We start from the raw sequence: 27,328 nt of genomic DNA on the forward strand, positions 1-27,328 counted from the left end.
TATGTCATTAACATAGCATACTTTGTTAACATAACCTGTTGATTATCTTATAAAGTTTATGGCAAGTATACTCTGTTTACATAAATATGACTATGTCAACTAATATTTAAATAAGCTTAGAATACGTCAATAGCTATTGACATACTACTAAAATCATACATATGTTTTGTACAGCCATCCTAACAGCCATTGAAACAAGCATACCCTATGTCAATAGTTGTTGACATACTACTACAGCCATACATTTGTATGTTTTCTACAGTCACTCTAACAAGCATACAATATGTCAATATTATTATGTCAATACCTATTCAAACAACAATACACTACTGTCAACAGAATATTATTATAGCTAGGTCAATAGCTAGTATATAAAATGTCAATAATTTTAAAAATTTAAACAAATCTTAACTTGAAGGTGAAGCTTCTTCTCTTCCTTTTTTTATAGCTGCATTTTTCTTTGCAATCTATTCCGATTCTTCCATCGCAAATCAACAAAAAAATTTAGCAAGTATCGAATTCATAAAAAACGAAATCGAGATGTTTTTTAAAACACCAAAATCAAAGCAATATACTTAAAATTTGAATCAATTTCTTAACCTGAAGAAGTAGCTTCATGCGTCGCCGATTTTGACTGCTGTTCCTCAGCTTCAATCGATTTTTCAACCGATTCTTTCCGATTTTCCTCTTCGTTCGTCATTTAGATCAGCGAGATTTTCAATGTTTTCGGTTTGAATTTTGAAAATCAGCGAGTTTTTGCAGATTTTGAAGGATTCGAATTGTATGAAGATCAGCGAGATTTGAGATTTTTGACGAGAGATTTTAGAGAAATTTTAAGAAACTGGTTTGAAATCAGTTTGGATGTTTCACGCTTTTTTTATTTATGAAATTACAATTTTACCCCCTTGTTGACATAATGTTGTATTTGTTGACATTTTGTTTAGCTTGTGGATTAGTGGCCCATATTGCATCTCATTTCTCAATTTAGCTAAATAATCTCAACCTAACAAGACCCTATATATATATATATAGGGGTGCACTATGGTGCCACCATAGATAGGATAACACCATACCACCAATATAGTCCGTTAGATCTCATTTATGGACGCCTAGGATTATGTTTCGTAAAAAAATACGGGTTTGCAGTCTACTGTATTAGATATTGCAGTCGTGGTAAACTGCAATATTGTTGTGGTAAGACTGCAATATTCAATGAACAACACTGCAATCTGGTAACGTAAAATTAGAAATTTCCTATTTTACCCCTCCGTGTTTTTACATGTGGCAGCATGACAAGCACACGACTTTCAGATCCAATGGCCTAAAATGGTGGTATGTTGTTACAATAAAGTGGGTTGTCATCTTAATACATCCCTATATATATATATATATATATATATATATATAAGAGTGTTATATTGCTAACTCAATGCTTAATTGTTAACTATAACTCAATAATAGCCATTAGATATATTAAAGGCCTAGATCATTAACCACAAAATATCAATACGATCAATAAAAAACGTCAATAAGGCTATAGGATTAATTCCAATAAAAATCAATAGGGGTATTAATGTCAAGTTAGTTATAACTAACTTTTAAAAGAAATCTCAAAACTTTAAATTCATATAACATATATCAAATTAAAGATAATTTTATAAGGATTCCAACGATATACTACATGCATATGTTCCGACGTCAAAATTTGAAAAAAAAAAATCTAGAATTTTCGTATTTTTCGTACACATGCTAATGTCAATACAGCTAAGATAATATGTCAATATAAAGCATATATAATGTCAATCCTAAATTTGTGTTGACATTCTCAAAGCATTGTGTTGATATTTTCGAAACACTATATTGACATTTTCATCCAAAACCCTAATTTGGCGTTTTTTTTTTATTTTTTTCGATTTAATTAATAAAAACAAAAATTACACGTGACAAATTATAGACCACACGTTTTTTAAAATGGCCTTAAATTAGTTGTAGTTAGCAATTAAATGATGAGTTAGCAATTGATCACATTCCCTATATATATATATATATATATATATATATATATATATATATATATATATATATATTACGTCTCCGTTAAAAAATTCTACCTCTAAGAAGGAGTGACATATATAGAAATATAGATGGGGAGTTATAAGAGTCGTGTGGTTCATTCTAACTCTATAAATTTAACTGATAAAAAAATTTCTCATCCTAAACTTTTAAATTTAGCAGGCTATACAAATCATTCTAGGTTTGAGTTACACTTAAATCCCTACATGTAAGTTAACAGAATTTGCTTTAATTTAAATTTAATGGCGAGTCGTATATAACAGAATTTTAAAATATTAAAGTAGTAGTAATATTTTGTGAGTTAACGACACTAAATAGAATAATTAGTTTTAGTGAATGCCCAAAAATATTTTATTACTAGTATTTTTTATGGAATGATGGACCTCCTCTTTGTTGTAACGTACAAATGAATTCAGATTGATATATAATGGATTGACAGAGAATTCTTTCATAAACAAATAAAGCGTCGACCAATTTATTTGGTGAAAAGTGAAAACGCTTCTATTCAAATTATGATATTATGTTGGGATGAGATTTATGAAAAATGATATTTATATGAGAAATGATTTATAGACACAAATAAATAAAAACCGTGAACAAATACATAAAATTCATGAATTTGAGATAAATAAATAATTGTAATACATTTACATGGTACAACCATATATTATGTACAATGTGATTATTGACGGATTTAGAGCTAGTTCATGAATTTCATGGATTTATTCCTTTTTCATTATTGACTACCATTATCTTTATCACAGAATAATGTCACAATTTTTACGAGGGCGATCATATATATTTTTATACCTTCCCTTCCATAATTTATTTAAAAAATGCTCTATATTAAAAAAGGAAGTGCTTTTCCCCCCTTATATTAATTATTAATAACATAATTAAATAAATTTAGTTTTTCAGTGATTGAATCAATTGAAATTTGGTTAATTGGCCCGATGAGCTGGAAAATTACTCAGAAAAAAACTCTACAGGAGACTACATTTGGAAGACTATATGAAATCCGTTTAAGTATTGGAATTGTTTTTGGGGTTTGCTTTTTGATAGTTATAACTGCTCCATCTTTTTATTAAAATTCATCAATCTCATGAGAATATATGCTATATTAAATGTTTAAAATATATCATCAGTTTGAACAATTTTTATGCTACATACACTCGATTATAATTGTCTTTAGGTTGCAAATTAAATTTGTACTCACTAGATTGCAAAACAGAATATGCATATACATGCATACAAATATACATCCCATGGGTAATGGGTTTCATTAGTGTCTGTTTTATATGTATATAACTAAATATGCTATCAAAATACAAAATATACTCACAACGGATGTAATCGAATATTCTCCAAGATTTTGTAAAATTCGAACAATAAATTAAATTAAACGAAATAATCAATTCCTGCTGTTGTTTTCAACAACATAATCCAACATATCACCAATTCCGATTGAAATCAATAATTTTGACTCGAAGTATTTGGCAACATCGATATTGAAAAACGAATTAATTAAACAAAACAAATTATTTAAGGGCGTGTTTGGGCCCTAGCTAGCCGGCATGACGACCCAGCCTACCTTCCAGCCGGCCCAAAACATTCCCCACTCTATTTCCTTTCAAATTATTTAATTTCTTCACAAACTACTTATATATATCTTCATCAATCTTTCTCCATAATCACCAAAATGAATATCCACGTGGACAACACAAGCATCTCCACCACTATGAATATGATCGACGTGGATATGAAGTCACCTGATAATTCAGACTCTGATACCACTTGTTACGGATCCAATGTCAAGAAATTTGTCGATTCGACAAGTTCTGATACCACATCTAGTGCAAGCTCTAGCGTAGATCTCGGGGCTAGGAAGCTGGTGATGGAGGACTTCCACTTCGTGCAACGACTAGGGAACGGCGACATAGGCACCGTGTACCTGGTGGAGCTCAAGGCCAAAAAAGGGTGCTATTTTGCGGCAAAGGTGATGGATAAAGAAGAGTTGGTTTATAGGAAGAAAGAGTGTAGGGCTGGGGTTGAGAAGATGATACTTCAAATGTTGGATCACCCTTTTTGTCCATCCCTTTATGCAACGTTGGACTGTCCTAGGTGGTCGTGCTTGTTGACTGAGTTTTGTCCCGGAGGCGACCTCCACATCCTCCGTCAACGCCAGCCGGATAAAAGGTTCGCTGAAGATGCTGTCCGGTTAGTACTTTCCTGCTATCTTATAATCCTACTCGTCTAGCTAGTTTATCTGGATTCCCAAGTGATAAAAATACTAGGAGTATAAGTTAGTAACTCAAAAATGATATGCTACATGCCTTATATTCTAGTGTTGTTTGTTTTGTTTTGTAAATTTAGTATTCTAATACATGAAAAGTTGATATTGACATTTTTAATTTTTAAATATTTTATAAAAATTAAAGTTTGATTTGTCATTTTTTCAGTAATTTTGAAGTTTTAGAGAAAAACAAATCGGAATTCGACTTTTATGAATTTTGCAAAATTAAAAATTTAAAAATCAATATTAGTTTATGATAAATGTGCATTACGCATGTTGCTCTCACATATGGTTCTCACGTGTATCATACATATTATTTCCCAATTGTAACTTATCATGTTCGAATATCATTTCCTAATTGTAACTAATCATATTCGAAATTGTAATAATTATTTAGTTATATATCACGAAATAGTTTAAAATCTACTAGAAGATTTTGTAGTAGGTCATATGGTCCCATATTGTAGACTTTGTAGAGTAATACAAATAAGTATGCCCATAAGCTTATTGCAAGCCATGATGAATGAGGACGATTTAGGTTACATAATTAAGATAATAGTAGTAAACATTGACATCATTTTGTTTTTTTAGTTATTTAGGTTCTATGAATTTGAACGAGGACGATTTAAGTTCAATAATTAAGATAATAGTAGTAAACATTGATATCATTTTGTTTTGTTTTTGGGTTATATAGTACTCCCTCCGTCCATTATAAAACACATTTCTTTTTTCACATGTTTTTAGGTAGTGGTGAATAGTAGGATAGAGTGTTGTTTTTTTTTGCCGTAAAAGGAAATGTGCTACTTATAATGGAACAGTTTAAAAAGGAACACGCCTTACTTGGGACGGATGGAGTAGTAAGCATTGATATCATTTTGTTTTTTTGGTTATTTAGGTTCTATGAATCTGAATGAGGACGATTTAGGTTAAATATTTAAGATAATAGTAGTAAGCATTGATATCATTTTGTTTTTTTGGTTATTCAGGTTCTATGCATCTGAAGTGGTGGTTGCTCTAGAGTACTTGCACATGTTAGGTATAATTTATCGTGATTTGAAACCTGAAAATGTTCTCGTCAGATCGGATGGTCATATTATGTTGACCGACTTTGATCTCTCCCTGAAATGTGATAATTCAATATCAAAGGCACAACTTGTGCACGATCTATCGGACAGAAAATCTCACAACGCATTCGAAGGCCGCACCATAGCTGATCCAACACGATTTTCGATCTCATCATACATTTTGCCTAGTTGCATCGTTCCACATGTCTCATGCCTCCACCATCGAGGACACAAGTGGAAATCCTCCCCTATGAAAAAGAAAGGAGGCAGACATTGCGCGGCCCTAAAAATCGTGGCTGAACCGGTTGACGCCCGATCAATGTCGTTCGTTGGGACCCATGAGTACTTAGCCCCGGAGATTGTCTCAGGGGAAGGGCATGGAAATGCTGTGGATTGGTGGACGCTAGGAATATTTATATACGAACTCTTCTATGGGGTAACACCTTTTCGCGGGAAGGAGCATGAATCCACTCTAGCCAACATTGTGGCTCATGGGCTCGAGTTCCCTAGTGAGCCAGTGGTTGCAGCCAGTGCTAAGGATATGATGAGCCAACTATTGAATAAGGACCCAACTAAGAGAATGGGGTCCACTCTGGGGGCTACGGCAATCAAGCACCATCCATTTTTTGAAAGGGTAAATTGGGCACTTTTGAGATGCACAAAACCACCATTTATTCCAAAACCTTTCGATTGTGAAGAAAATGTTTCATCTAATTATCATCATTGTGAAGGCAATTTAGATTGCTATTAAGAATTGCTGGAGTTTGTGATTTCAGTTATTGTTTTCATTAGAAGATAAATAAGTCGATTTGTTTTTTTGTTGAAAGGAAAAAATCTATACTCCTACAATTTTATGGTTAGATTTTGTGATTTCTCTTAGTTTCCCATGGCCTACTAAATTCATATGTTCACAATACTATACACAGTTTGAACTAATTAATTTATTCAAGTTAGGATTGACAGCTTCTTGTGTATCAAACTTACCAACAGAGTAATAGACATTAAATGATTTCAGAGAAAAGATCAATTCCAAAGTTAAAAAGAAATATATTAACCAAACATATTTTAGTATCCAAAGTTGCTCAAGCTTAATAAATCATTTTAGAGCAGTTAATGGCAATAAATGGGTATGCCATAGCATGCAGGTTAAGACAGTTACAAGACACCCCCACTCTTTTGGGACCTCATGTTTGTTATTTCTTGACAAATTTGTTCTACATCAAGATTTAATTTCATTCAAATCTATCAGCTGGTGTAACTAACCAATAAATGATTTGAGAATCCAACTAATGTATTTGACATGATCTTGTTCATAACTTGTGCTGCAGAATGAATCAAAAAATGGATCAAACTTCTCCCAAGACTGATCATGATTCCACAAATGCCGCTCTCAAGCTGCAAAAGGTTTACCGAAGTTATCGCACACGTCGTAGATTGGCAGATTCTGTACTTGCAGCTGAAGAGCTCTGGTGATTAATTTCTGTCCCCTAGTAAATATTATACTACTATTCCTTAGGATGTTTCTAACCGGATGACGAAAACGAAGGTGGCAAGCAATAGAATACGCTCGTCTCAACCATAGCACGACGGCTTTCTTCAACTTCATCCAACCCGAAAAACCATCTTCACGGTGGAGCAGGATCAGCTGGAATGCTTCCAAGGCATGACAGATTGGCAGAGTGGATTCAACTTAAAACCTTGAATTCTACGGTTCACGAAATTTTTTCGTTTATGTATTACAGGTAGGCAAGGGGTTAGTCAAGGATGCCAAGGCTCAGAAGTTGGCCTTCCAGCATTGGATTGAAGCTGTAAGATTGCTTTCTCACAATCAATCTTTCCCGCAGAAAGAAACATTTCTTGTTTGCTGATATTTTTTACAGATTGATCCAAGGCATCGATATGGTCACAATTTGAGCATATACTTTGACGAGTGGTGTAGAAGACAGACACATCAACCATATTTCTACTGGTAAGTCCATAATTGATGCAAACTATTTCAAGATCCTAGGTAATTCAAATTGCTTTCATTATATAATCATATACACCTTGTTTATTAGGCTGGATATCGGAGATGGGAAAACGGTTGATCTTGATGAGTGCCCGCGATCAAGACTTAATCAAGAATGCATCAACTATTTAGGACCTGTAAGCATCAATCAAGACTGCATATGAATATACATTAAACTTATATTGGATTTTCCCATTAGTCTTTCTCTATTTTTCAAAACAAGCAAGAGAGAGAATGCTACGAGTACATAATAGTAGAAGGAAAGTTCATCCACAAGCAAACTGGAAATGCTCTTGACACAAAGGAGCAGACATCAGGCTCGAAATGGATATTTGTGATGAGCGTGTGTAACAAATTGTACGCTGGAGAGGTGATCCCGACGCCAGAGATTAAGAAAATCTTTAACCCTCAGCAGGAGTTGATCCATATTCTTGTGTGTTGGTGCAGAAAAGGAAGGGAATGTTTCACCATTCGAGTTTCCTAGCAGGTGGTGTGACTCTAGCAGCCGGAAGGCTCGTTGTAGAATGTGGAAATCTTAAGGTGTGGGGTAACAAACTAACTAGCTACATTCATATCAGTGATATTCAAGAGAGTATGCTGAAAATGTACCTGTTCAGTCTGTATCAGCTTATAGTGGACATTACCGGCCAACAGACGAGAGCCTCAGCATCTTCCTCGCGTTCCTGCAGAACAGTGGCGTTAAACTTGAGGACGTTAAGGTAAATGCTCCACACAACCATCATGCATAAAGTCCTATGAATCTTCCATTTAGGCAGGTAACTTTGTTTACAGAAAACCAACAGAGCTATGATGCTGAAAACTTAGTCCATGAGAAACACAACTCATTAAGGTGAAGTCTTGAACAGATATCAAGAAGCAAGGATGAGAGTGAAGCACAGCAAAAGTGCCATGATAGAGCTGATCCACAATGCGTTGCTTCACGTTCAGGGTCATGATCGGGGCAAGAAAAGATCCATCTAGACTCCACATTACTGATTAGGACAACCAGGTTAATGATTTTCCTAGTCAAAACCCAACCCTGTGTATGATTTTTTTGGGGCATATAGCCCCCCGATTGTCCTGAAGGATGAAAAGAATAACATGTTACTCCTACTACTATTAAGCTGCTGAATGAAACATAATATCAATATCTACAGCCTAACTAAGAAATCATATGATGCAACAAAAAGAAGACAAACTCGGAAAGAGAAAAATTGATGATATTGATAAGATCTTTATACGATAAAGAAACATATTCATAAACATGATCTTCGAGTTGTGGACGTATAGAGAAGTCTAATCTTAACAGCTCCAACGCAAACTTGAGCTCAACAACCTACAAGCCTACAATAGCTATAAGTTAAGATCATTGAAATAGATAAATAGTGACCCACCTTTCTTTTTGGTTTGTCCCAATCAAGATGACTCATTACTTAAATTGGAAACACTTTTATCTCTACTTTATTTTCTCTCTCTTACTTTACTCTCTCCTCTTACCACACAAAATATAATTGCATAAAATCTCATGCCGCTCAAGGAAGGGTCATCTTCCTTGGGACGGAGGGAGTATCTACAGTAAATTTCAAGAAACTTAAAAATCGGTAACATTAACTTCAAGTATGACACAAATGATCAGAGCATTATTCCAATGCAACAAATTGCAAATGAATGATTCAAGCACATACTGTTCAATTTTGTACATACTAGTAGTATTTTTCTGCAGCTTCTCTAGGGCATGCGCAACAAGACCAGCAGGCGCCGGAAATTCTAAATATATTATTAAATTAACTAATTAACATCAAAATAATAATATTCAAAATTAAAGAAATAATTAATTAAATTCATTTCATAAAAAAATAAACTAGTCTGATTCGATTTAACACAATTCAATTATATTTACATAAAATAGATTGATGAAATTAAACTGATTTATAAGGGAGTCCAATAACTAAATTAGGCCAACAATTAAACTAACCTAATATTAATATGATTAATTAGAGGTTAAAACAACATATTGTCTCCATCTGCGTTGCGCTTCCTCCATCGTGTTCTTCTTCTTTTTTTGTAAGTTCTTTCTTTCCATGCTTTTTATTCTTACATGTTTATTTCTCCCCTCTTCTTTTTCTATTTGATAAATATACAATGTTTATTGCTTAGGACTTGAAAGCAAAAAATTTAAATTTAAAAAGATAATTTAAATTTGTTATTATGCAAACAAGAAAACGGAAGAAAACGGGTATATATAATATGAGGGGAGTGTTATATTGCTAACTCATAACTTAATTGTTAACTATAACTAAATAATAGCCATTAGATATTCAAATTAAGGGCTTAGATCATCAATCCCTAAATGTCAATACGATCAACGAAAAACGTCAATAAGGCTATATGATTAATTCAAAAAAATATCAATAGGGGTATTAATGTCAATTAACTACATGTTTAGTTATAACTAACTTTTAAAAGAAATCTCAAAACTTTAAATTCATATAACATATATCAAATTAAAGATAATTTCATATGGATTCCAACGATATCCCACATGCATATGTTCCGACGTCAAAATTTTAAAAAAAAATCGAAATTTTTTAATTTTTTCGTACTGCAGAAATGTCAACATACTATAATACATGTAGAATTTCATCCAAAACCCTAATTTGGAGTTTTTTTTTATCTTTTTTTATTTTATTAATAAAAACGAAAATTACACGTGGCAAATTGTAGACCACACGTTTTCTAAAATCCTATAGCCTTAAATTAGTTGTAGTTAGCAATTAAATGATGAGTTAACAATTGATCACTCCCCTATGATATATCTAATTTAAAATAACAAAATAGACATTGTATTATTGTACCGTTAGACATTGTAGCAACAAACTATTCTCATAGTATATATTATTGCTACCTACATTCAATAATAAATGTCTCATTTTTTATCGACTCGAGTTTTAAGAGATTGTTTGATTTTATAAAAAAAATATAGAAAATTTTAGTGAAATCTGAATCCTACTTTTATATATTAATTTTATATTAACGTTAGTGAAATGAGATAGTAAAATGTGAAAACCATTTGGTAAAAATAATAAAAGTAAAATTAGACATTTATTGGTTGACGAATGAAAAAAAAAATGAAATATTTAATGACAAACGGATAGAGTATTTTATACCTTCTAAAAAACAATTTGTATACCTTCTAAAAAAATAATACTCTTTCTATTCGTGAAAAATATTACATTTTATCATTTCAGGATGTCCGCGATTAAAAGTCGTAACTCATTCATAAAGTCAAACAATATGTTAAAATCCGTGTTGAGAAAATGTGCCAAATATGGTTAAATCATTTTGGCAAACTTCCATTCTTTAAAAATATGGTTAATTACTCTATTAGTATTAACAAAATTATTACTGCTTACATTCTTTAAAAATAAAACTATTTTTATTTTTGTATGTCACTTAAAATTAGAAACAATCTGTATTTTAGAAGTTTTATTTTCTCTCTAATGAGGTGAAACGTATTCTCAACTAATAATATTCCAGTCTCTTTTTATTTATATATCTCTCGTAATTTACTAATTATACATTAAAACTCGTGATGTTTCAAAAGTTATTATTTTTAAATAGACGGGAATAGTAGATTTTAAAGATATTCTCTGCATAGAATATCTATACATCATAATTTCTTTGTCTCAAGTTACTTGTGTCATATTTCATTTTAGACTGCCCCAACTTTCAAATTAATTGAGTCATTTCTTCATATGATAAAACAAAACATATAATCTCATTTTACTTACTCTCTCATACTTACTTTATCACGTTACTTGTGTCATATTTTATTTTAGGTTGTCTCAATTTTCAAATTATTTAAGTCGTTTCTTTAATGATAAAACAAAACATATAATCTTACTTGCCTTACTCTCTCATAGTTTACTTTATCGTGTTTTCATTCATCTACTTTAAACCACTATCTATAGTTTTCACAAATCTCACCCCTAATGAAACGTCTCATATAATATGAGATGAAGGAAAATTAGGAAATATTATTTAGATAAATCCTAAAAGAAATATCCATGATTTAATTTATATAGTATGTCAAACAAGTACATCAATTGATATGATAAACATACTTCTACGTGGACAAAATACTTTATACTCCAATTTGCAAGAAATCAAAGAAATGAATAAAACAAATAAACTTACCTATAAAGTTGTTGAAAACGAAAAAATTGTGAATTGGTGAACAAATTAGTTGGCATATCGTAGAAGAAAGACATATTTTTCTCAGCTTTATGGTAGTACTACATTAGCAAAGATGTACTACTACAATTATACGAATCTCAATAATTACGAATGTGAAATAACTTTGTCCTTTGTTAATTTTAAAAAGTACTACTAACGATGGCCATGAATGATTCTCATTATTATTAAATCGGTTTTATAACTATCAATCACTTTTTTTTTTTTTTTTAAATATTATGAATGAAGTTTTATAAGTTTGGGTTGGGAACTCAGATTTATATGTACTAGTAGGAATAAATTGTTGGGTTTATATTTTTTACTATATATATCTTTTATCTATAAATGCATTCTAGTTATGGACGTTTGTGTTGGGAACACTTATTAATGGCCAGCTAGTGAAATATGCAAATATGGAAATAATATAAAAACCAAAAATGTATTTTCATGTGATTACATTTATTGGTACATAAGTCAAAATAATGTGTAAAGGCCATCCTAATCAAGAAGGTAAGCATATATATCGAGTAGGTAGCGAAAAAATAATAAGAAAATGACAATATTCTCAAAACAAAATACTGCTAAAGTTTCAAATTCCTTGACCATCAAAGTTGGTAATTTATTTTGTTATTCGTATTTTTCTATGTCTTATATTGGATAAGTTTTTCCGGAAACTTGAAGCTGGGAAGTCATTTCAACCATTCAAATAATAAAAGATTAATAATTTTGATTTAGGCCATCCATAATTTCCAAGATTCGTTTGGGACAATATAGGGGGAGGGGAGGTTAAAGTATGAAAAGGATTTAATTTTGATTTTGTTTGTTCAAAATAATTTGCCTGAAAAAAGTGTAGTTAATATTCAATGAACGTTTCCCTAATATAAATATTTGATAGAGTCAGTTTTAGTAACAGAGTCAGTAACACTGTGTATTAATTATTAGGGGTCTGCAAATTCGGAAAGAAAAGGTTCAGACTTCAGAGTCATGCATCGAGTACATACTCTACTATAATTGTGAATTAATTAAAGAAAATGTGATAAGAGCTACAGTATTTTTACAAACCCCACTATCATATGGAGTACCCATGCCTGTCATTAAATTTTTTTTATATGGTTATTTTGATAAATAAATTATATATTTCCCTTATTCATTCAACTTACTCCCTCTCCCTCCCTTAAAAATATATCACATTTGTCATTTTGGAATGTCCCCTTAAAAATTATTCAATTCTATTTAAGAAATCTTTTTTCTCTTTAACGAGGTAGGTCTCCTTCTCCACTAACAATACCTCAATCATTTTTTTTTTATTCCCTCTTACTTTACTAATTATACATTAAAATTTGTATCATTTCAAAGATTGTCTATTTTTAGGGATGGATGGAGTATATTTTATTATAAATTAATAGATCTGTATATAAGAGAAATTCGTGATAGATTAACTTTTCACCTATGTTTTAACATTTTTAAACACATGTTAAAGTGAAACGTTTAATCTCGAATGGATGAAGTATTTAATAATAATTTTTCATTTTTCAAATGAAAGTAGAAATTCACTCGTATTCTGATATGTGCTATTGACAAAATATATCTTTTTATGACTTTGAATATACGATAAATATAATTAGATTTGATATAAATGAACACGTGATATATTCATGACTATGTTCGACAAAGCATATCTTTTTTATGAGTTTGAATATACGATGAATACACTTACTTAGATTGGATATATGAGAATACATGATTTATTCATAGTTACGTTTGACAAAAGAACGATTTTTTTTTTTTATGTTTTTTAATATACTATGAATACACTTATTTAAACTGAACACGTGGTTAATTCACGGCAGCGTCAGACAAAAATCTTTTTTATGAGTTTGAATATACGATGAATACACTTTACCTAGATTGGATTTTATGAACACGTGATTTATTCATAGTTGCGTACGACAAAACGTATCATTATGAGTTTGAATATACAACGAATACACTTATCTAGATTGGAAATATATGAACACGTGATTTATTCACGGCCGTATTCGACAAAAAAATATCTTTTATGAGTTTGATTTAAAATGAATACACTTATCTAGTTATCTACATTGGATTATATGTATATACATGTGATTAATTCATGACAATATTCGACAAAACATATCTTGATATAAGTTTGAATATAAGATAATTACACTTACCAATATTAGATTTATATGAACACATGATTTATACATGACCGCATTCGACAAAACATATATTTCTATGAGTTTGAATATACAATTAATACACTTATTTATATTGGATATATATGAACACGAGATTTATACACGGCCGCATTCTACAAAACATATCTTTTTATGAGTTTGATTTAAAATAAATACACTTAGATAGATTGAATATTGATTTATTCATTACAGTATTCGACAAAACATATCTTTTATGAATTTGAATACACGATAAATACACTTACCTAGATTTAATACTATATACGAACACGTGCGGTCGCATTCGAGAAAACATATCTTTTAAAAATTTTATTTAAAATCAGTATATCCCAACACGTGATTTATTCATAGTAGTATTCGACGAAATATATCTTTTTATTAGTTTGAATATACAATAAATATACTTACCTAAATTTAATATGTAGTATGAACATACGATTTATTCATGATTGCGTTTGACAAAATATATTTTTTTGAATTTGAATATACAATGATAACACTTTCCTAAATTAGATATATTTGAAGTTTTTCCTAAATTAGTGATGAAACCTGCGACCCAATCATTTGAAGAGGAGTTTAAAATGAAAATTATATTATGGCCATCCTTGGTGACAGCATGGAAGAGCACGGATTAGTTATTGATTGAACACATGTTTGTGATGACATTTTGTCTCTTGCGCAACTGAAATACTCCCCTCTCAAACCACCATCATTTCCCACGCCCCTCTTCACAATCACAGCCAAGCAACCGTTAAAGCATACTCAATTCAGGCTTTACAATGACAACTATTTCTGCATTGTCTGCTCTTCTCCACCCTATAAATACCAACATCATTATCATATCAACCATAACTCACCTCCTCCTCCTCATTACTCATCTTGCTGCACTAACTGTAGAGTGAGACATGGAGAAGCAGAACGAGCAGCTCCGCCGGGAGAACTATCTGATGGCAATCGAGAATGAGAGGCTGCGCAGGAGAGCCGAACTACTCAACCAGGAGCAGCAGGTCCTGCTTTCTCAGCTGAAGCAGAAGCTTCTAGAAGCAAGTGCTCTGCATCTCAACACCAGCTCTACTTCTGATTCTGCTCACAACAAGTGAAACAAACCCCACCCGTATCAATCACAAGTTTCAGGACATTAGAATTCCTTGTCAATGTTCTGGTAATAATTTTCTAGTTTATTGTTGTTTCCATTCTACATCTTGTAATACCTATTTCTGTAGTTTCACAGAAAAGGGATAGATGTGCATATGATAAACATATGCTAAATAAAACTTTGGTTAAAAATAGAGTGCCGAACTATATGCTCTTCAGTTAGAAATCCACTTTTAGCTTTCTGTCTATGCTTGAGAATGTTCTATAAAATGCTTTGAAGTGCTTGTAAGCGATATCCACATCCTCCTTGCCGCAGATTTCTCTTACACTGCCAAATTAAGAAAATAAAGGAAGGAGAATGAGCACTAACAGTCCAAGAAATGGATGAACAAACAAATAAGCAAAGCAAAAAAGAATTTGATGAAATGGCTTCTTATTATAAATAAAATTTTATCACAACCAGAGTTTGGTTAATCGCGTCAAATGCTAACCTGTGCATGGATAGCTGAGCTATGCCACAATCAACGGTACGGATTCCAACTCCTGAAGCAAGTATGGGACCTATAGTGGAACCACAACCCATATCGTTTCTCACAACAAACTCCTACATAAATTAAACATAAAAGTTTTGGGTCAGGCTGATGTCAAATATCAATTAGAATAAGTTTACTGTTTAGTTGTACTAGATGCTCCTATTATTTACCAGCTTCTTATTTCATTCATTTTAATTTCTACTGTACCAATTTCCCTTCACTTTTACACTTAAAAAACTTCATACTGTTGAACAATGAGGTCAGGAATGTTAAGTTCATATGAGGAATCAAGGATGTTACACAAAATGAGTTGCCAGAGTAAACTGTAATAGTATAAGATGCCAACAAAGTTCAAGGACAGCTTTCTACTAAGTTGAAGGCTAAGCCCTTATATTCAAAGATCGATCAACAAACTAGGAGCTTAGATTATCAGACAAAATCAATAAAACATGGAAAATAATTAAGAAAAAAAACCTGTGTGGGCAGATTGTGGGTTTCAGCAATCTCCTTGAATAGAAAAGATGTAATTCCACTTGTAGCATAACGTTGGTTAGCATTATGCTTTATTACAAGCCCCTTCTGCAACATTGGCCTATGGTTTTCTTCATGCTTATCCACAAAGTTGGGGTGGACTCCATGAGCCATGTCAGCAGATACTGCAGAAGTTGCAAACTCAATCTTTATAAAAAATGTTTGGACAGGATAAATCATAGTACTCTAGTTTCCTCACAACTACATTTCTCTAACTCTTCCTCTTCTTGGCCTACTAAATCATGTCTTCAAACTTGTTAATACATCCAACTTCACTATCATGTTCAGCATGCAAATAATTTAAAGAGGAGACAGTTCTTCAGTTATTCTTGGAATAGGATGTGCTACTCGATAGCTGCACAACTTGTAATACTAACCAAATTACCAAAGATTTGTACTTTAACAATCAATGTAATAACAAAAATCATATATTTTGATAGGTTCAGACATAAGCATTTAATTGGGCCCCACCAATATGAAATCTCATTATCATAATAGTGCATTCTTTCACAGTCAGTGTTTCTTTTTTTTTAGAAAAAAAGAAATGGATTTGGGGGTCACTTATCCACAAACACTAAACCAATGCTCCCTCGGTCCACGAAAAATAGTCACATTTGTGAACGGCACGAGTTGTAATGCTGAATTGGAAAGTATAGGAGATAGGAAAAAAGTGGGTAAAGTAGGAGAAAGAAATAGAAAAAGTTGTGAAAAAGTTTCAATAAATAAAAATGAGACTAATTTTGGTGGACGGAAGAAGTAGTACTTTTCAACATAACTTGGAAGGAAAAACTGTTTTAGATAGTATACCAAGAAAAGAGTGACGAATTGTATTATGATTATTAGGAAAAACTGCTTTAGATAGTATACCAAGAAAAGAGTGACGAATTGCTCGTGCAAATCCACATTCACCAACAATCTTCTGACCTAAACAATCAATTATTCTTCTCATGGCCTCAAACATTGTTGGAGCACCTGCTCCTTGGCATGAATCTGAACCAACCTACAACAATGCAAGTCGCTAAAGACATCAAACTTTGAAAAGAAGAATAAAAATTACTAGTGCATTTTTTTGAATGGAGATTAAGAAAAGTGTGTATTGTATTTAGTGGGGAGATAATAAAGTAAGAGGGAAAATAAAGTAGGAGAGTGAATATAGTAGAGAGAAAATAAAGTAGGAGAAAGAAAAGGTGTTAATTATTGTCATATACGGAAATGAATCAACTATGGTGGAACAACCCAAAATGGAAAAACGACTCAACTATGGTGGAACGTAGGGAGTAAAAGATTTTCCACTGACCTTTATGAAACTTCAACACCTTCACTTAAAAAATTAGTGTACAAGACCTATGGAACATAGATTAAGTTCATGATATCTTGGGTAGGAGAAGTATCAAAAAGAGTGTGACGAACATCCTGTTGGAAGTGTAACATGGTAAGAAGGTTCAGAATCCCATGTATGTCAGTGTGAGCAGTGATAGAGGAATGCTTCTCATGCAGAAATTTAGTAGTACTACTGACATGAAGTGTAAATTTTTCAAGGAAGTAGGAAATGGAAAACTATGAGAGATCCTAAGTATCATATTGAGTCCCTTCATTCGATAATACAGTCAACATCTTTTTATCAACAATGAGAACAAATACCAATGTGGATCTGTCAAACAGCATCTAACTCCAATGCTTTTACATAAAGAACCAATTTCAGCAATTACCTCCTCATTGTCAAACAAGGCAACCATTCGAATTGCATGCTCATTAAGCAAATCATCAGGTGAGGCACATGCATCAATGAGAGCTCTCAATGCACAAAAACTTGATGCCAGATTATCCAATCTTCCAGAAAATATAAACTCATCATTAGCACCTCCAAGACAGCTGGGTTGAGTGTCGCAGACATTTAGTTCTATGTTAGCAATATCCTCAACCTGACAGCCTAGCTCTTCTGACAGGATCTGCAAAAAAAGAAAATATATATATTTCTTGGATATTCTGCAACACATGATAGAAAAACCGAATCTGAGAGATACATACCTGCATAAGCAGTTGGTGGTGAGCAGCTTTAGAAGATGCATCACTTTTTTCATCGGATATTTTATCAGCTTCTGTTGCCAAAAGAGGGTTGAGCTGAGTCTCAAGGTTTGGTTTGAAACCATCAGTATTTACTGTCCTAACAGTCAAAAAACGATCATTACAGCCACACACATCAGGAAAGTCCGAAGGAACAAAGCCTTCAATATGGTTGATTAAGAGGATAAAACAACAGACCTGTCAAGATGGATAGCAAGGGTAGGCACTCGCAGCAAAGGCCTCTTTATCTTAACTAGCTTATGCGAAAAGGAACCATCCTCAGCTCTAACAATAACCCTTCCAGCCAGGCTTAGGTCTCTATCAAACCAAGTGTGCCATAAACCACCACCATAAGTCTGTACATTGACCATAAGATAGCCAGATTTAGATGAAGCAGACTTTGGCTTCAGTTTTAGACATGGGCTATCTGTATGAGCAGCAATGACATGAAATCCATTGCCAATTGAATACCTGCAACACTAACGTAGGCATTTCATCAACTAAAATTCTGATTTTGTAGGATGGAGAGAAAAAGGTATACTCACTATAAGGAAAAGACAAGAAATAAGAAACCAAATGATTTGAAGTGTAGAAGAAAAGCATTCATCATTAAAAGAAACAAAGGCACAGAAGAATTGGCATGGCAGTGATCCACTCTGCTTTAGTTATGCAGAAAAATCAAGATGCGATTTACTCACTTTTCCCCAATTGCAAAGGCAACTAAAGATGACATGTTTCGCGTAAAAAAATAGCGACCACCAGGTTTCAGTTCCCAATCTTCATTCTCATTCAGCAAATGAAATCCAGCAGCAACTAGTTGTCTTTTTGCTTCAGCTATCAGTAAAAAAATGAAAGAGGATGACATACTAGCTTTAAACAAGAAAATAAATCTTACAATTAGACACTTCTCCAGATAATGTATTCAGTTGTTTGTGCCCTCAGCACAGACTATGTCATGATAAAAGGAAAATTAAATCTAGATTAAACCTAACAATCGAAACAACGAGCTGACAGCTGATTCTATGCTAATTTGAAATATGCACGAGAATCAAGCAGAGGCATCTTAAAATTATACTTTGCACATTAGGATATCGTCACACTAGGAACTTCTTTCTTTTGCATGACAAATAAATTCTATCCAAATATATTCTGTCTTCAGGTTTGCTTTTGTGATTTTCATAGTTCTTCACAAACAAATATATGTTGCATGGAAGGAGATTATGAATAAGTAGAATAATGTAAAAACCAAGTGACTTTTGACCTATTGCAGAACTAAGATACTGATTTACAAGTACCAGTGGCATTTGCCTCCATTGTGTTATATGGCACAAAGCCACTTTGAACTAACTCTTCATCCAAAAACCATACCCAGCACATAAATATGAACAATATTTAGAAATCACATCCTTTTGTTTTTGTCAGTAAGTATCTTGTAGCTTAGTCATATTATTGAGCACGATGGAATTGAAAGATATTCACATATTACTCAACCCAGCCGCAAACAATATTAGATTGGAAAAAGGTGAGTGCGAAGGAAAAGGAACGCCTTTTTAACCGGAGAGGATCTCCTAATCCTATATATTTAGCAAAATGAACTAAGTAGAAGTTATTTTGACAATCAAACAGAACTCATGCGAAGAATGCACAATCTCAGAACCAGAAAATATGTTACCAGTAGCATGAAAATGAGTCCAGGATTCATTAAGGTAGTCCAGAAGATCGCTGACTATCGAGTGGCTCGATTCAGTACTTGAACTACTATTCTGCAATCACAACTTCGAGTTTCAAATTACAATTCCGCATATGAAAAAAATGGAACAGCTAAATTTTATTTATCAATGAAAAAACGGATGCAGAGACCTCGGAATTACACCTAAGCGGCGGAATGGTGGATAAATTACGGTCACCGCGTCCACGGCGGAATTGGCGGAGATCGGCGTTTTTATTTGCGGAGATAGTGAAGAACGGAGTAGCATGATGATATCTGGAGAGGATCGAAGACGATTTGAGGAGCGTAGATGGTTGGAGAAGATGAAATCGAGTGACGGCCGCCATTTCTCTTAGCTCAAGGTTGAAGAGATAAAACGCGGAATTAATAACTTAAATCAATTTATAAAATAAAAATAATAAAATCCGATGCCTTCTATTTAATTCTGCGAATAAGCCCTAATTTCCCCTTTTATTAACATCCGAACCCACAATCTCGAAGAATCAGCTTTCATTTCTTCACCACAAAAGAGGCTAAACAAATCAAGTGCGTCTCTCGCCAGATCTCCAATTCCGATCCATGTCGAAGGAATTCAACGTGCCTCCGGTTGTTTTCCCTTCCGGCGGTAATCCGGCTACCGCCGCGTCCGGCCCCCAGCAGAGGCGCCTCCCCACCGCTCCCTTCCAGCCCCCCAGATCTTCGAACGCTGGTCTCCCCTTCCTCTCCTTCGATGTCAACTCCGCCGCCGCCTCCACCTCCTTCTCCGCCGCGCCTCAATTCCCCTCCACGATCGGTGGCGTCGGCGGCACCGGATTCGACGACGAGCCGCCGCTCCTCGAAGAACTCGGCATCAACACCAAGCAAATCTACCAAAAAACCCTATCGATTCTCAATCCGTTCCGGATCAATCACTACCTCCACGAAGACGCCGATCTGTCAGGTCCGTTCCTCTTCCTGATGGCGTTCGGATTGTTCCAGCTCCTCGCCGGAAAACTGCATTTCGGAATCATACTCGGCTGGGTGACGATGGCGTCGATGTTCCTGTACGCCGTGTTCAATATGCTGGCGGGCAGAAACGGGAATTTGGACATGTACAAGTGTCTCAGTCTGATTGGGTACTGTATGCTGCCCATCGTGATGTTGTCGGCGGTTTCCCTGTTCTTGCCGCAAGGCGGGATGGCGATTATGGTGATTACGGGGGTGTTCGTGATCTGGTCGACTCGTGTCTGCACCGGATTGGTCGTTGAGCTAGCCAACTGCGGGGATGAGCATCGAGGGCTGATAGCGTATGCTTGCTTCCTGATTTACATGCTTTTTTCGCTGCTTGTGATTTTCTAGTGCGAGGGAACGTTGTACAACATTGAATCATATATGTTGTTTGCGTATCAAGCTTAGCTTAGCAGGGATGCTAACTTTTACATATATGGTATGGGAATATGGTCGGCATTTTTGTTTAAGGTGTGAAGGAAAATTTGTTTACTTTGTGATTGCTGAATGGTGGTTTGATATGCCGGATAATGTAATGCATTGGTGGTTGAGACTTGAGATCATTTGCTTAATTTGCTTCTGTTTTGCATTGAAAGTATGTAGTATGTTAAATTTGTTGAGGAGGTGATGTGCAAGTGTTTGCATTGGTAGCCATTGTTGTGGTTTATGGTTTCAAGGATCATGGTTTATGTGCTACTTAGTTCTCGGCTTTCTTCTTATATCATAATGTTAGCTATCTTCAAATCCTTTGGCCATTTTTCAGAGGTAGAAGAATAGAACTCCTCATATGCTTAGGATATATGAGAACATGTGTCATATTATCCACATGTGTTATGTTTAATCTGGATAAAATGAATGGTTTATTGAGTCCAGAAAGGAATGGAACTCCTCTTTAGAAGTAGCATTGATACAGTTAGTAGTTGTCACATTTAAAAATAATGGTATCTAGTTGATTGATGATGTTAAGTTTTGATGCAGTGAAGGTATTAGGCCAATTTGTGGCTAGGAACTAAAATGCATAGATGACTTGTGTGCAGATGGTGACAGACCTATAAGTTTCCATTCTCTTGTTCCACCTGTTTATATGGAACAAAGAAATAAATAAGGCCAATATGTTTCTTACTGTGCTATGATTTGTGTCCTTGTGATTCTTTGGGAATTTTTTCTAGTGTGACTAGAATTCAAGTTCTCTATGTTTCTAATATATAGAGTTGCTCTCTCACTGTAAATTGCATCCTGAAATTAGATAGTGAAATTCCTGGCTTGGCTCGACATCGCCCCCTGGCGTGGATATACACATCTTATTAAATTGAGTACACAATTCTTTGTCTTCTCATGATTTTCTATGTTTATTTCCCGACACCACCTCCTCATGAATGTGTAAAGTGTGAATCAACAAGTGATTGTTATGGTGATCCTATATGTTCCCTTGTTGGTGCATCCTTGGCTTGGCATTTTGATCATTCTTTAGGATTAAAGTTGAGCTTTTTTCATTTGGTTTGGTATGTATGAATAGCTTGGTGACACCCTCACATCTTTTATGTATGTTTTGTTATTTCTTTTCCTATCTTTCGTAGTATTAACCAGGTTGCCTGCCCTAATATCCACCCATCTGTATTTAGCCATTGATGGTAATTGCGTTTGGTTTAGGCCAGGCTCAGTTACAAAATTTGATCTGAACTCTTGATCAATTTGTACGTGCGTGCGCTTATAAACGGGTTCGAGACTGAATCCACAAAGTTTGAAGCTTGCTGTTTCACCTAATAACATTAAAAATGGGTGTTCACTGCTACGCATGCATCAAATCTTCCATTCATTACTACATTGAAAATCATGCAAATGTCAATGCAGGTATGCAGATCTTTGGTAATTAACAGTTGGTGTAATAGTTGACATATCTATACCATTTACTTCACCCTCTTTTTATTTAAAATACTGTAATAAAAAAATCACCTGTCATTTTCTTGAAAGAGGCATGATCAATAAATTAGGCATATGACACTGTCAATTAGATTTGAGATTAGAATTTTATTTTTATTTCCCAGGTAGAGTGGCAATTTCTAAAATTATTTGTCCTGTCACTGTCTAGAAAATCAAACTTCTCAAAAGCAATAAACATGTCAATCAACTATCGTTAATTAAGATATACACGATGATCATGGTTGTGTGCATAAGTGCGTGAGACTTGTTCAATAATTGGTACTTCTTCCGTTTCAAAGAAGATGACACACTTGGAAAATAGCACAGAAGATGACACACTTGGAAGATGGCACAAGAGTTTAGGAGATGTTTTGTGTGTTAAGTAGTGAGAGAAAATATAATTTTATAATTGATGTGAGAGGAAATTTTTTTCAAAAGAGGAAATGTGACATCTTTTGTAGGACAAACTAAAAAAGATAGTGTGACATCTACGATGAAACGGAGGGAGTAATATACGAATTGAATTGTTCAATAGTCTGGAAGGGATCAAATTAGAAATCAACTCATAATAAAACTTGAGAAAATCGCATGCCTGTCATCATTTGTTGATTTGCGGAATAATAACATTGTGCTATAGATATCTTATCTCTACACATATAAAAGGAGAGTTTTGGGGAAAATAACAAGATTGTTATTATGTACTCCACTTTTTAATCAAATAAGACTAATAAAAGGATTTTATTTATTTGTGTGGTAATTTAGAGAAATAAAAGGTTTTATTTACATAAGTAAATTTAAAACAACCGGTTTCACTACAGTAAATACTATTATTATAAAACATAGTCACATACATAATACACGGTAAAAAAATCTTTAGCAATACTAATGCAAAATTAAGGCTTTGATTAATTTAATTTCACGTGCGTGTTTAGTTTTCCTTTATGAATTTTCTTGAATATTATTGGGTTTAATGTGTGATTTGGAAATGTTTTAAAATTATGAATTATAGTAATGTTATGTCACAATCATGCGGATCAAATCCCCATATTAAATTACATTTAATAATGACGTGAATAATGGAGGTGATTATAAATTTATAACAACTTGCTTACTATCTCAACTATTGTTTTTGTTATATCTGGAGGTAGGGATGTCAATGTAACCCGTAACCCGTGGATTAGTCCGAATAGTCCACCTAATTTATAGGCTTAGGGCTAGATATATCTAGTCCAATACAATCAAAACCCGATTAGCTCGCATCCGATTAACCCGCAATCCATTAGGGCTAGACCCGAAAATCCGATAAAATTTCTTTTATTCTAAATTTTTACTCCTAATTCGACACCTCATTGATTAATTTTATAATATAGATAACTAAAAAAAATAACTTTCAATTTTTATATTAAATATACAAATTATAAATTAAATTTATATTGATATAATAATTGATAAATAAATTAAAAACTTTAAATTCACTAAAAAAATATTTAAATTTCTAATACATGCATTAAAATTCCATGAAACATCTCAAATACTATATCATAATTAAATGTTTTACATTGTATGAATATAACTAATTTTAATCATTATCTATTGGATTAATTGCATGTTACTATTATTATCGGTAGCAACCCGATTAACCCGTTGGGCTAGCCCGACACCCGAGCTTTTAGGGTTAGGGTTGAACTTTTAGAACTCGAAAGAAATCATAACCCGACTAGCCCGCACCGATTGACCCGCAACCGGAGTAGGGTTGGCCTGAAATCCGACGGGCCGGCCCGATTGACATCCCTAGCTGGAGGTGTAAAATATATTGGAATATTATACTTAAAATTTTATTCTGTTCCTTAGAAACTGATTCTGATTTCTAAATCCACCACTACAAGTAAGTTCATGGTCTTCTTTCTTCTTCTTTTTTTTATTTATTTTTTAATTTTTTTATTCCTTATATTCAGTGTTTGGTGTGGGTGAATATCAGACTAAATCTCACCGTTCAAGAACTTGCTGTTGGTGCTCAAAAACGTAACAAATATGAAATATATGTATAGATAGAAGTATAATTTATAGAAAAGATGAACGTGTATTTGCTCCCAAAATTTAAAATTCCAGTCGATGTATCCCCAGGAGCAGAATTTAGTGGGATATTATAATTAAATGGGACAGCATGGCGCTGTCATATTCAATTGGAATATTATAGTAATACATTAATTTTGTTGTTCAAGTAAAATCTTACGTTCACAAGTTGTGTGTGTGGTCCATAGTCCATAGTCCATACCATGACTGATCAATACAAAGTTGAATCCGCATTATTTCCTTTCCAAGCGATTAGCAACATGATCTTTTACCAACAAGGCCTTTTTAATTCTTGTACAACCAAAATTCTACTATATCTATATAAAAAAAATGACTCGTTCATGGGTAGGTAATTCGCGATCAATTTAATATATGCCCCATTTTGAATGTGATTAATTTGAAAACAAAAATATAAGTAATAGTCCTTGGAAGGGTTGCAATATTTACCTGCACCTTATTAATGAACCAAAAACATCTAGGCCATCCGGGACCTATTCATTTTGACAAACTTTATCTTATCCCAACCGCATGTTTTTGGCCTCATATACTTAAAGAATTTCCAAGTATCTTAGCTTTTCTTCATTTAATCATATTCCACTACACAAATGATTTTTCCCTGTCAATCTAGCTTCTTCTAGTTTCAGCTTTCAGGTAAGGTAACTCCCTCTCTTCATTCTTGCTCACTCTGTGTAGTGTGTGTTCATGGTATGCCCTGTTTCTCGAAATTCTTCTTGCTACTCCGATATTAGTCCAGCATTAATAAGATATAGAAATATAGAATATAAATGTTTGAAGTTTAATAATCCGTCTAAAACGTTACAATTTGATTTCTTCCAATAATATAGTGCATGTAGTGTAAATCTCCACGCAACATTAGATACTTGTCAAATTTCAGTTTTCTTGATAGGATCAGTATTTAAGGCCGATATATACTTGATTATTAAATCATACAAGTAAAGAATCTCGTGTGCTTTTCAGGCATGTTTTGGGAAGCAATCTTGGTGTTGCTATTGGCGTTTCTAGCGTGGGCATATAAGGCCATCCGCCCTCCTCCACCGCTCGTCCACGGCTGCACTGGTCCGAGAATCAAGCTTCGAGATGGGAGGTTCTTGTCCTACAAGGAGTATGGAGTCCCTAAAGAGAGGGCCAAATACAACGTCATCTTGATTCATGGCTTTGGCTCTTGCAAAAATGATGATGCCTTTGGCAAATCGGTATTACCAATAAAAGGGCCATTCAGTAGCCATCTTCTATCTTGTTTTCTTCCTAGTTCAAAGTGTGTGTGTGTTTTGCAGGAGCTGGTTGAGAAACTAGGTGTACACGTGGTGGCGTTCGATAGGCCTGGCTACGGGGAGAGCGACCCTGACCCGAAGAGATCACCGAAGAGTATTGCTTTGGACATAGCAGAGCTTGGAGATGAGTTAGGTTTTGGTCCTAAGTTTTATGTGGTAGGATGTTCCATGGGGGGACAACTTGTTTGGGGATGTCTCAAATACATACCTCACAGGTTAGATTTGATCTAAGCTAAGTGATTTTTGATGATGTATTAGGACTTGTTTCATGTGGCATTTTGTATCAGGCTGGCCGGAGCTGCGCTGCTAGCTCCGGTGATCAACTACCGGTGGCCTGGTTTTCCTCCCAAGTTAGCGAAAGCAGTGTACCGTCAAGAATTACCAGAGGACCAGTGGGCGTCGCGTGTTGCACGATACGCCCCCTGGCTTGTCTACTGGTGGAACACTCAGAAATGGTTTCCTCCCAATAGTGTGATAGCTGGAAGGGCTAATTTTTCGGCACCAGATCTTGAAATTTTGTCCAAACTTGATCCAAGTTCAGTTGACATGGTATTTTTCGTTCTTTCCATCCTACTACTACTATTTAAGTGGTCTTTTGATTTTTTTTTATGTGAGATTTATTGTGTTAATATATATGGGTAGGCGTATCCGACACAACAAGGTGTGTACGAGTCACTTCACCGTGACATGATTGTGGCCTTTGGGGCTTGGGAATTTGACCCTATGGAGATCGATGATCCTTTTCCCGATGGCGAAGGATCAGTCCATATGTGGCAGGGCGACCAAGACGGGTTGGTCCCAGTCACCCTACAACACTACATTGCTAAAAAGCTTCATTGGATTAAATATCATGAGATGCAAAATACTGGGCATATGTTCTTAGCTTTGAAAAGTGCTCAAGATGATGTATTAGAAGCACTCTTTGCATAAAACCGAGGAAATCTTTTCTCGTATAAGAGGAGTAATACCATCCGGCCTTTATTTCAATACAAAATCACAACAATTCCATCCATGTTTTAACTTTCACAATAATATAAATGTCAAATGAGAATGGTAGAATTTTTATTATGAACCTTTTATCTCTATTATGTAGATCCCCAGAGCCACCCCCATATTATAAATACTGAAAGTGTGAGAATTTTCTCTACTAATTATATGATTAAAGATAGTAGTAATATACTAATTAACATTTACCTATGAAGGATAGTAATAAAAAAAAATCAATCATATAA

At 34.0% G+C, this 27,328-nt stretch overlaps 5 protein-coding genes across 12 annotated transcripts; 4 read left to right on the forward strand and 1 right to left on the reverse strand.

The window, feature by feature from the left end:
* Positions 1 to 3,789: 3,789 nt before the first annotated feature.
* LOC148933266 (serine/threonine-protein kinase D6PK-like) lies at positions 3,790 to 6,257 on the forward strand. The gene is made up of 2 exons (XM_089064192.1): positions 3,790 to 4,290; positions 5,353 to 6,257. The coding sequence occupies exons 1-2, from the start codon at positions 3,812 to 3,814 to the stop codon at positions 6,179 to 6,181; spliced, it is 1,308 nt and encodes a 435-aa protein (XP_088920318.1). The 5' UTR covers positions 3,790 to 3,811; the 3' UTR covers positions 6,182 to 6,257.
* Positions 6,258 to 6,629: 372 nt separating this feature from the next.
* LOC148933267 (IQ domain-containing protein IQM3-like) lies at positions 6,630 to 8,566 on the forward strand. 6 transcript variants are annotated; one of them, XM_089064204.1, is made up of 9 exons: positions 6,632 to 6,899; positions 6,977 to 7,091; positions 7,173 to 7,238; positions 7,311 to 7,399; positions 7,488 to 7,575; positions 7,662 to 7,808; positions 7,886 to 7,978; positions 8,056 to 8,157; positions 8,305 to 8,566. In XM_089064204.1, the coding sequence occupies exons 1-9, from the start codon at positions 6,760 to 6,762 to the stop codon at positions 8,392 to 8,394; spliced, it is 930 nt and encodes a 309-aa protein (XP_088920330.1). In that variant the 5' UTR covers positions 6,632 to 6,759; the 3' UTR covers positions 8,395 to 8,566. The 6 variants fall into 6 exon arrangements, 5 of the variants coding, with proteins under 5 accessions (XP_088920322.1, XP_088920323.1, XP_088920330.1 ...); XM_089064213.1 differs by having other exon boundaries at positions 8,056 to 8,214; positions 8,305 to 8,437; XM_089064211.1 differs by having other exon boundaries at positions 6,633 to 6,899; positions 8,231 to 8,566.
* A 6,424-nt stretch (positions 8,567 to 14,990) lies between these two features.
* On the reverse strand, positions 14,991 to 20,220 carry LOC148933268 (Zn-dependent exopeptidases superfamily protein). Its single transcript, XM_089062514.1, has 10 exons — positions 19,977 to 20,220; positions 19,789 to 19,879; positions 18,815 to 18,950; positions 18,315 to 18,587; positions 18,081 to 18,216; positions 17,762 to 18,001; positions 16,920 to 17,052; positions 15,996 to 16,177; positions 15,480 to 15,592; positions 14,991 to 15,316 (listed from the first exon to the last, which is right to left on the reverse strand). The coding sequence occupies exons 1-10, from the start codon at positions 20,169 to 20,171 to the stop codon at positions 15,208 to 15,210; spliced, it is 1,608 nt and encodes a 535-aa protein (XP_088918640.1). The 5' UTR covers positions 20,172 to 20,220; the 3' UTR covers positions 14,991 to 15,207.
* A 65-nt stretch (positions 20,221 to 20,285) lies between these two features.
* LOC148933269 (Integral membrane Yip1 family protein) lies at positions 20,286 to 21,383 on the forward strand. The gene has a single exon (XM_089062515.1). The coding sequence runs from the start codon at positions 20,404 to 20,406 to the stop codon at positions 21,160 to 21,162; it is 759 nt and encodes a 252-aa protein (XP_088918641.1). The 5' UTR covers positions 20,286 to 20,403; the 3' UTR covers positions 21,163 to 21,383.
* A 3,925-nt stretch (positions 21,384 to 25,308) lies between these two features.
* Positions 25,309 to 27,164, forward strand: LOC148933270 (uncharacterized). 3 transcript variants are annotated; one of them, XM_089069385.1, is made up of 5 exons: positions 25,319 to 25,460; positions 25,783 to 26,018; positions 26,100 to 26,311; positions 26,384 to 26,645; positions 26,739 to 27,164. In XM_089069385.1, exons 2-5 carry the CDS (start codon positions 25,785 to 25,787, stop codon positions 27,024 to 27,026), a joined length of 996 nt encoding a protein of 331 aa, XP_088925511.1. In that variant the 5' UTR covers positions 25,319 to 25,460; positions 25,783 to 25,784; the 3' UTR covers positions 27,027 to 27,164. The 3 variants fall into 3 exon arrangements, with proteins under 3 accessions (XP_088925508.1, XP_088925506.1, XP_088925511.1); XM_089069382.1 differs by having other exon boundaries at positions 25,309 to 25,455; positions 25,783 to 26,311; XM_089069380.1 differs by having other exon boundaries at positions 25,318 to 25,460; positions 25,783 to 26,311.
* The last annotated feature ends 164 nt before the right edge of the window (positions 27,165 to 27,328 follow it).

This window comes from Salvia hispanica, chromosome 1, assembly GCF_029641045.1.
Source record: "Salvia hispanica isolate PSC_SH4W2 chromosome 1, Shi_PSC_v1, whole genome shotgun sequence".
Taxonomy (NCBI): Eukaryota; Viridiplantae; Streptophyta; class Magnoliopsida; order Lamiales; family Lamiaceae; genus Salvia; species Salvia hispanica.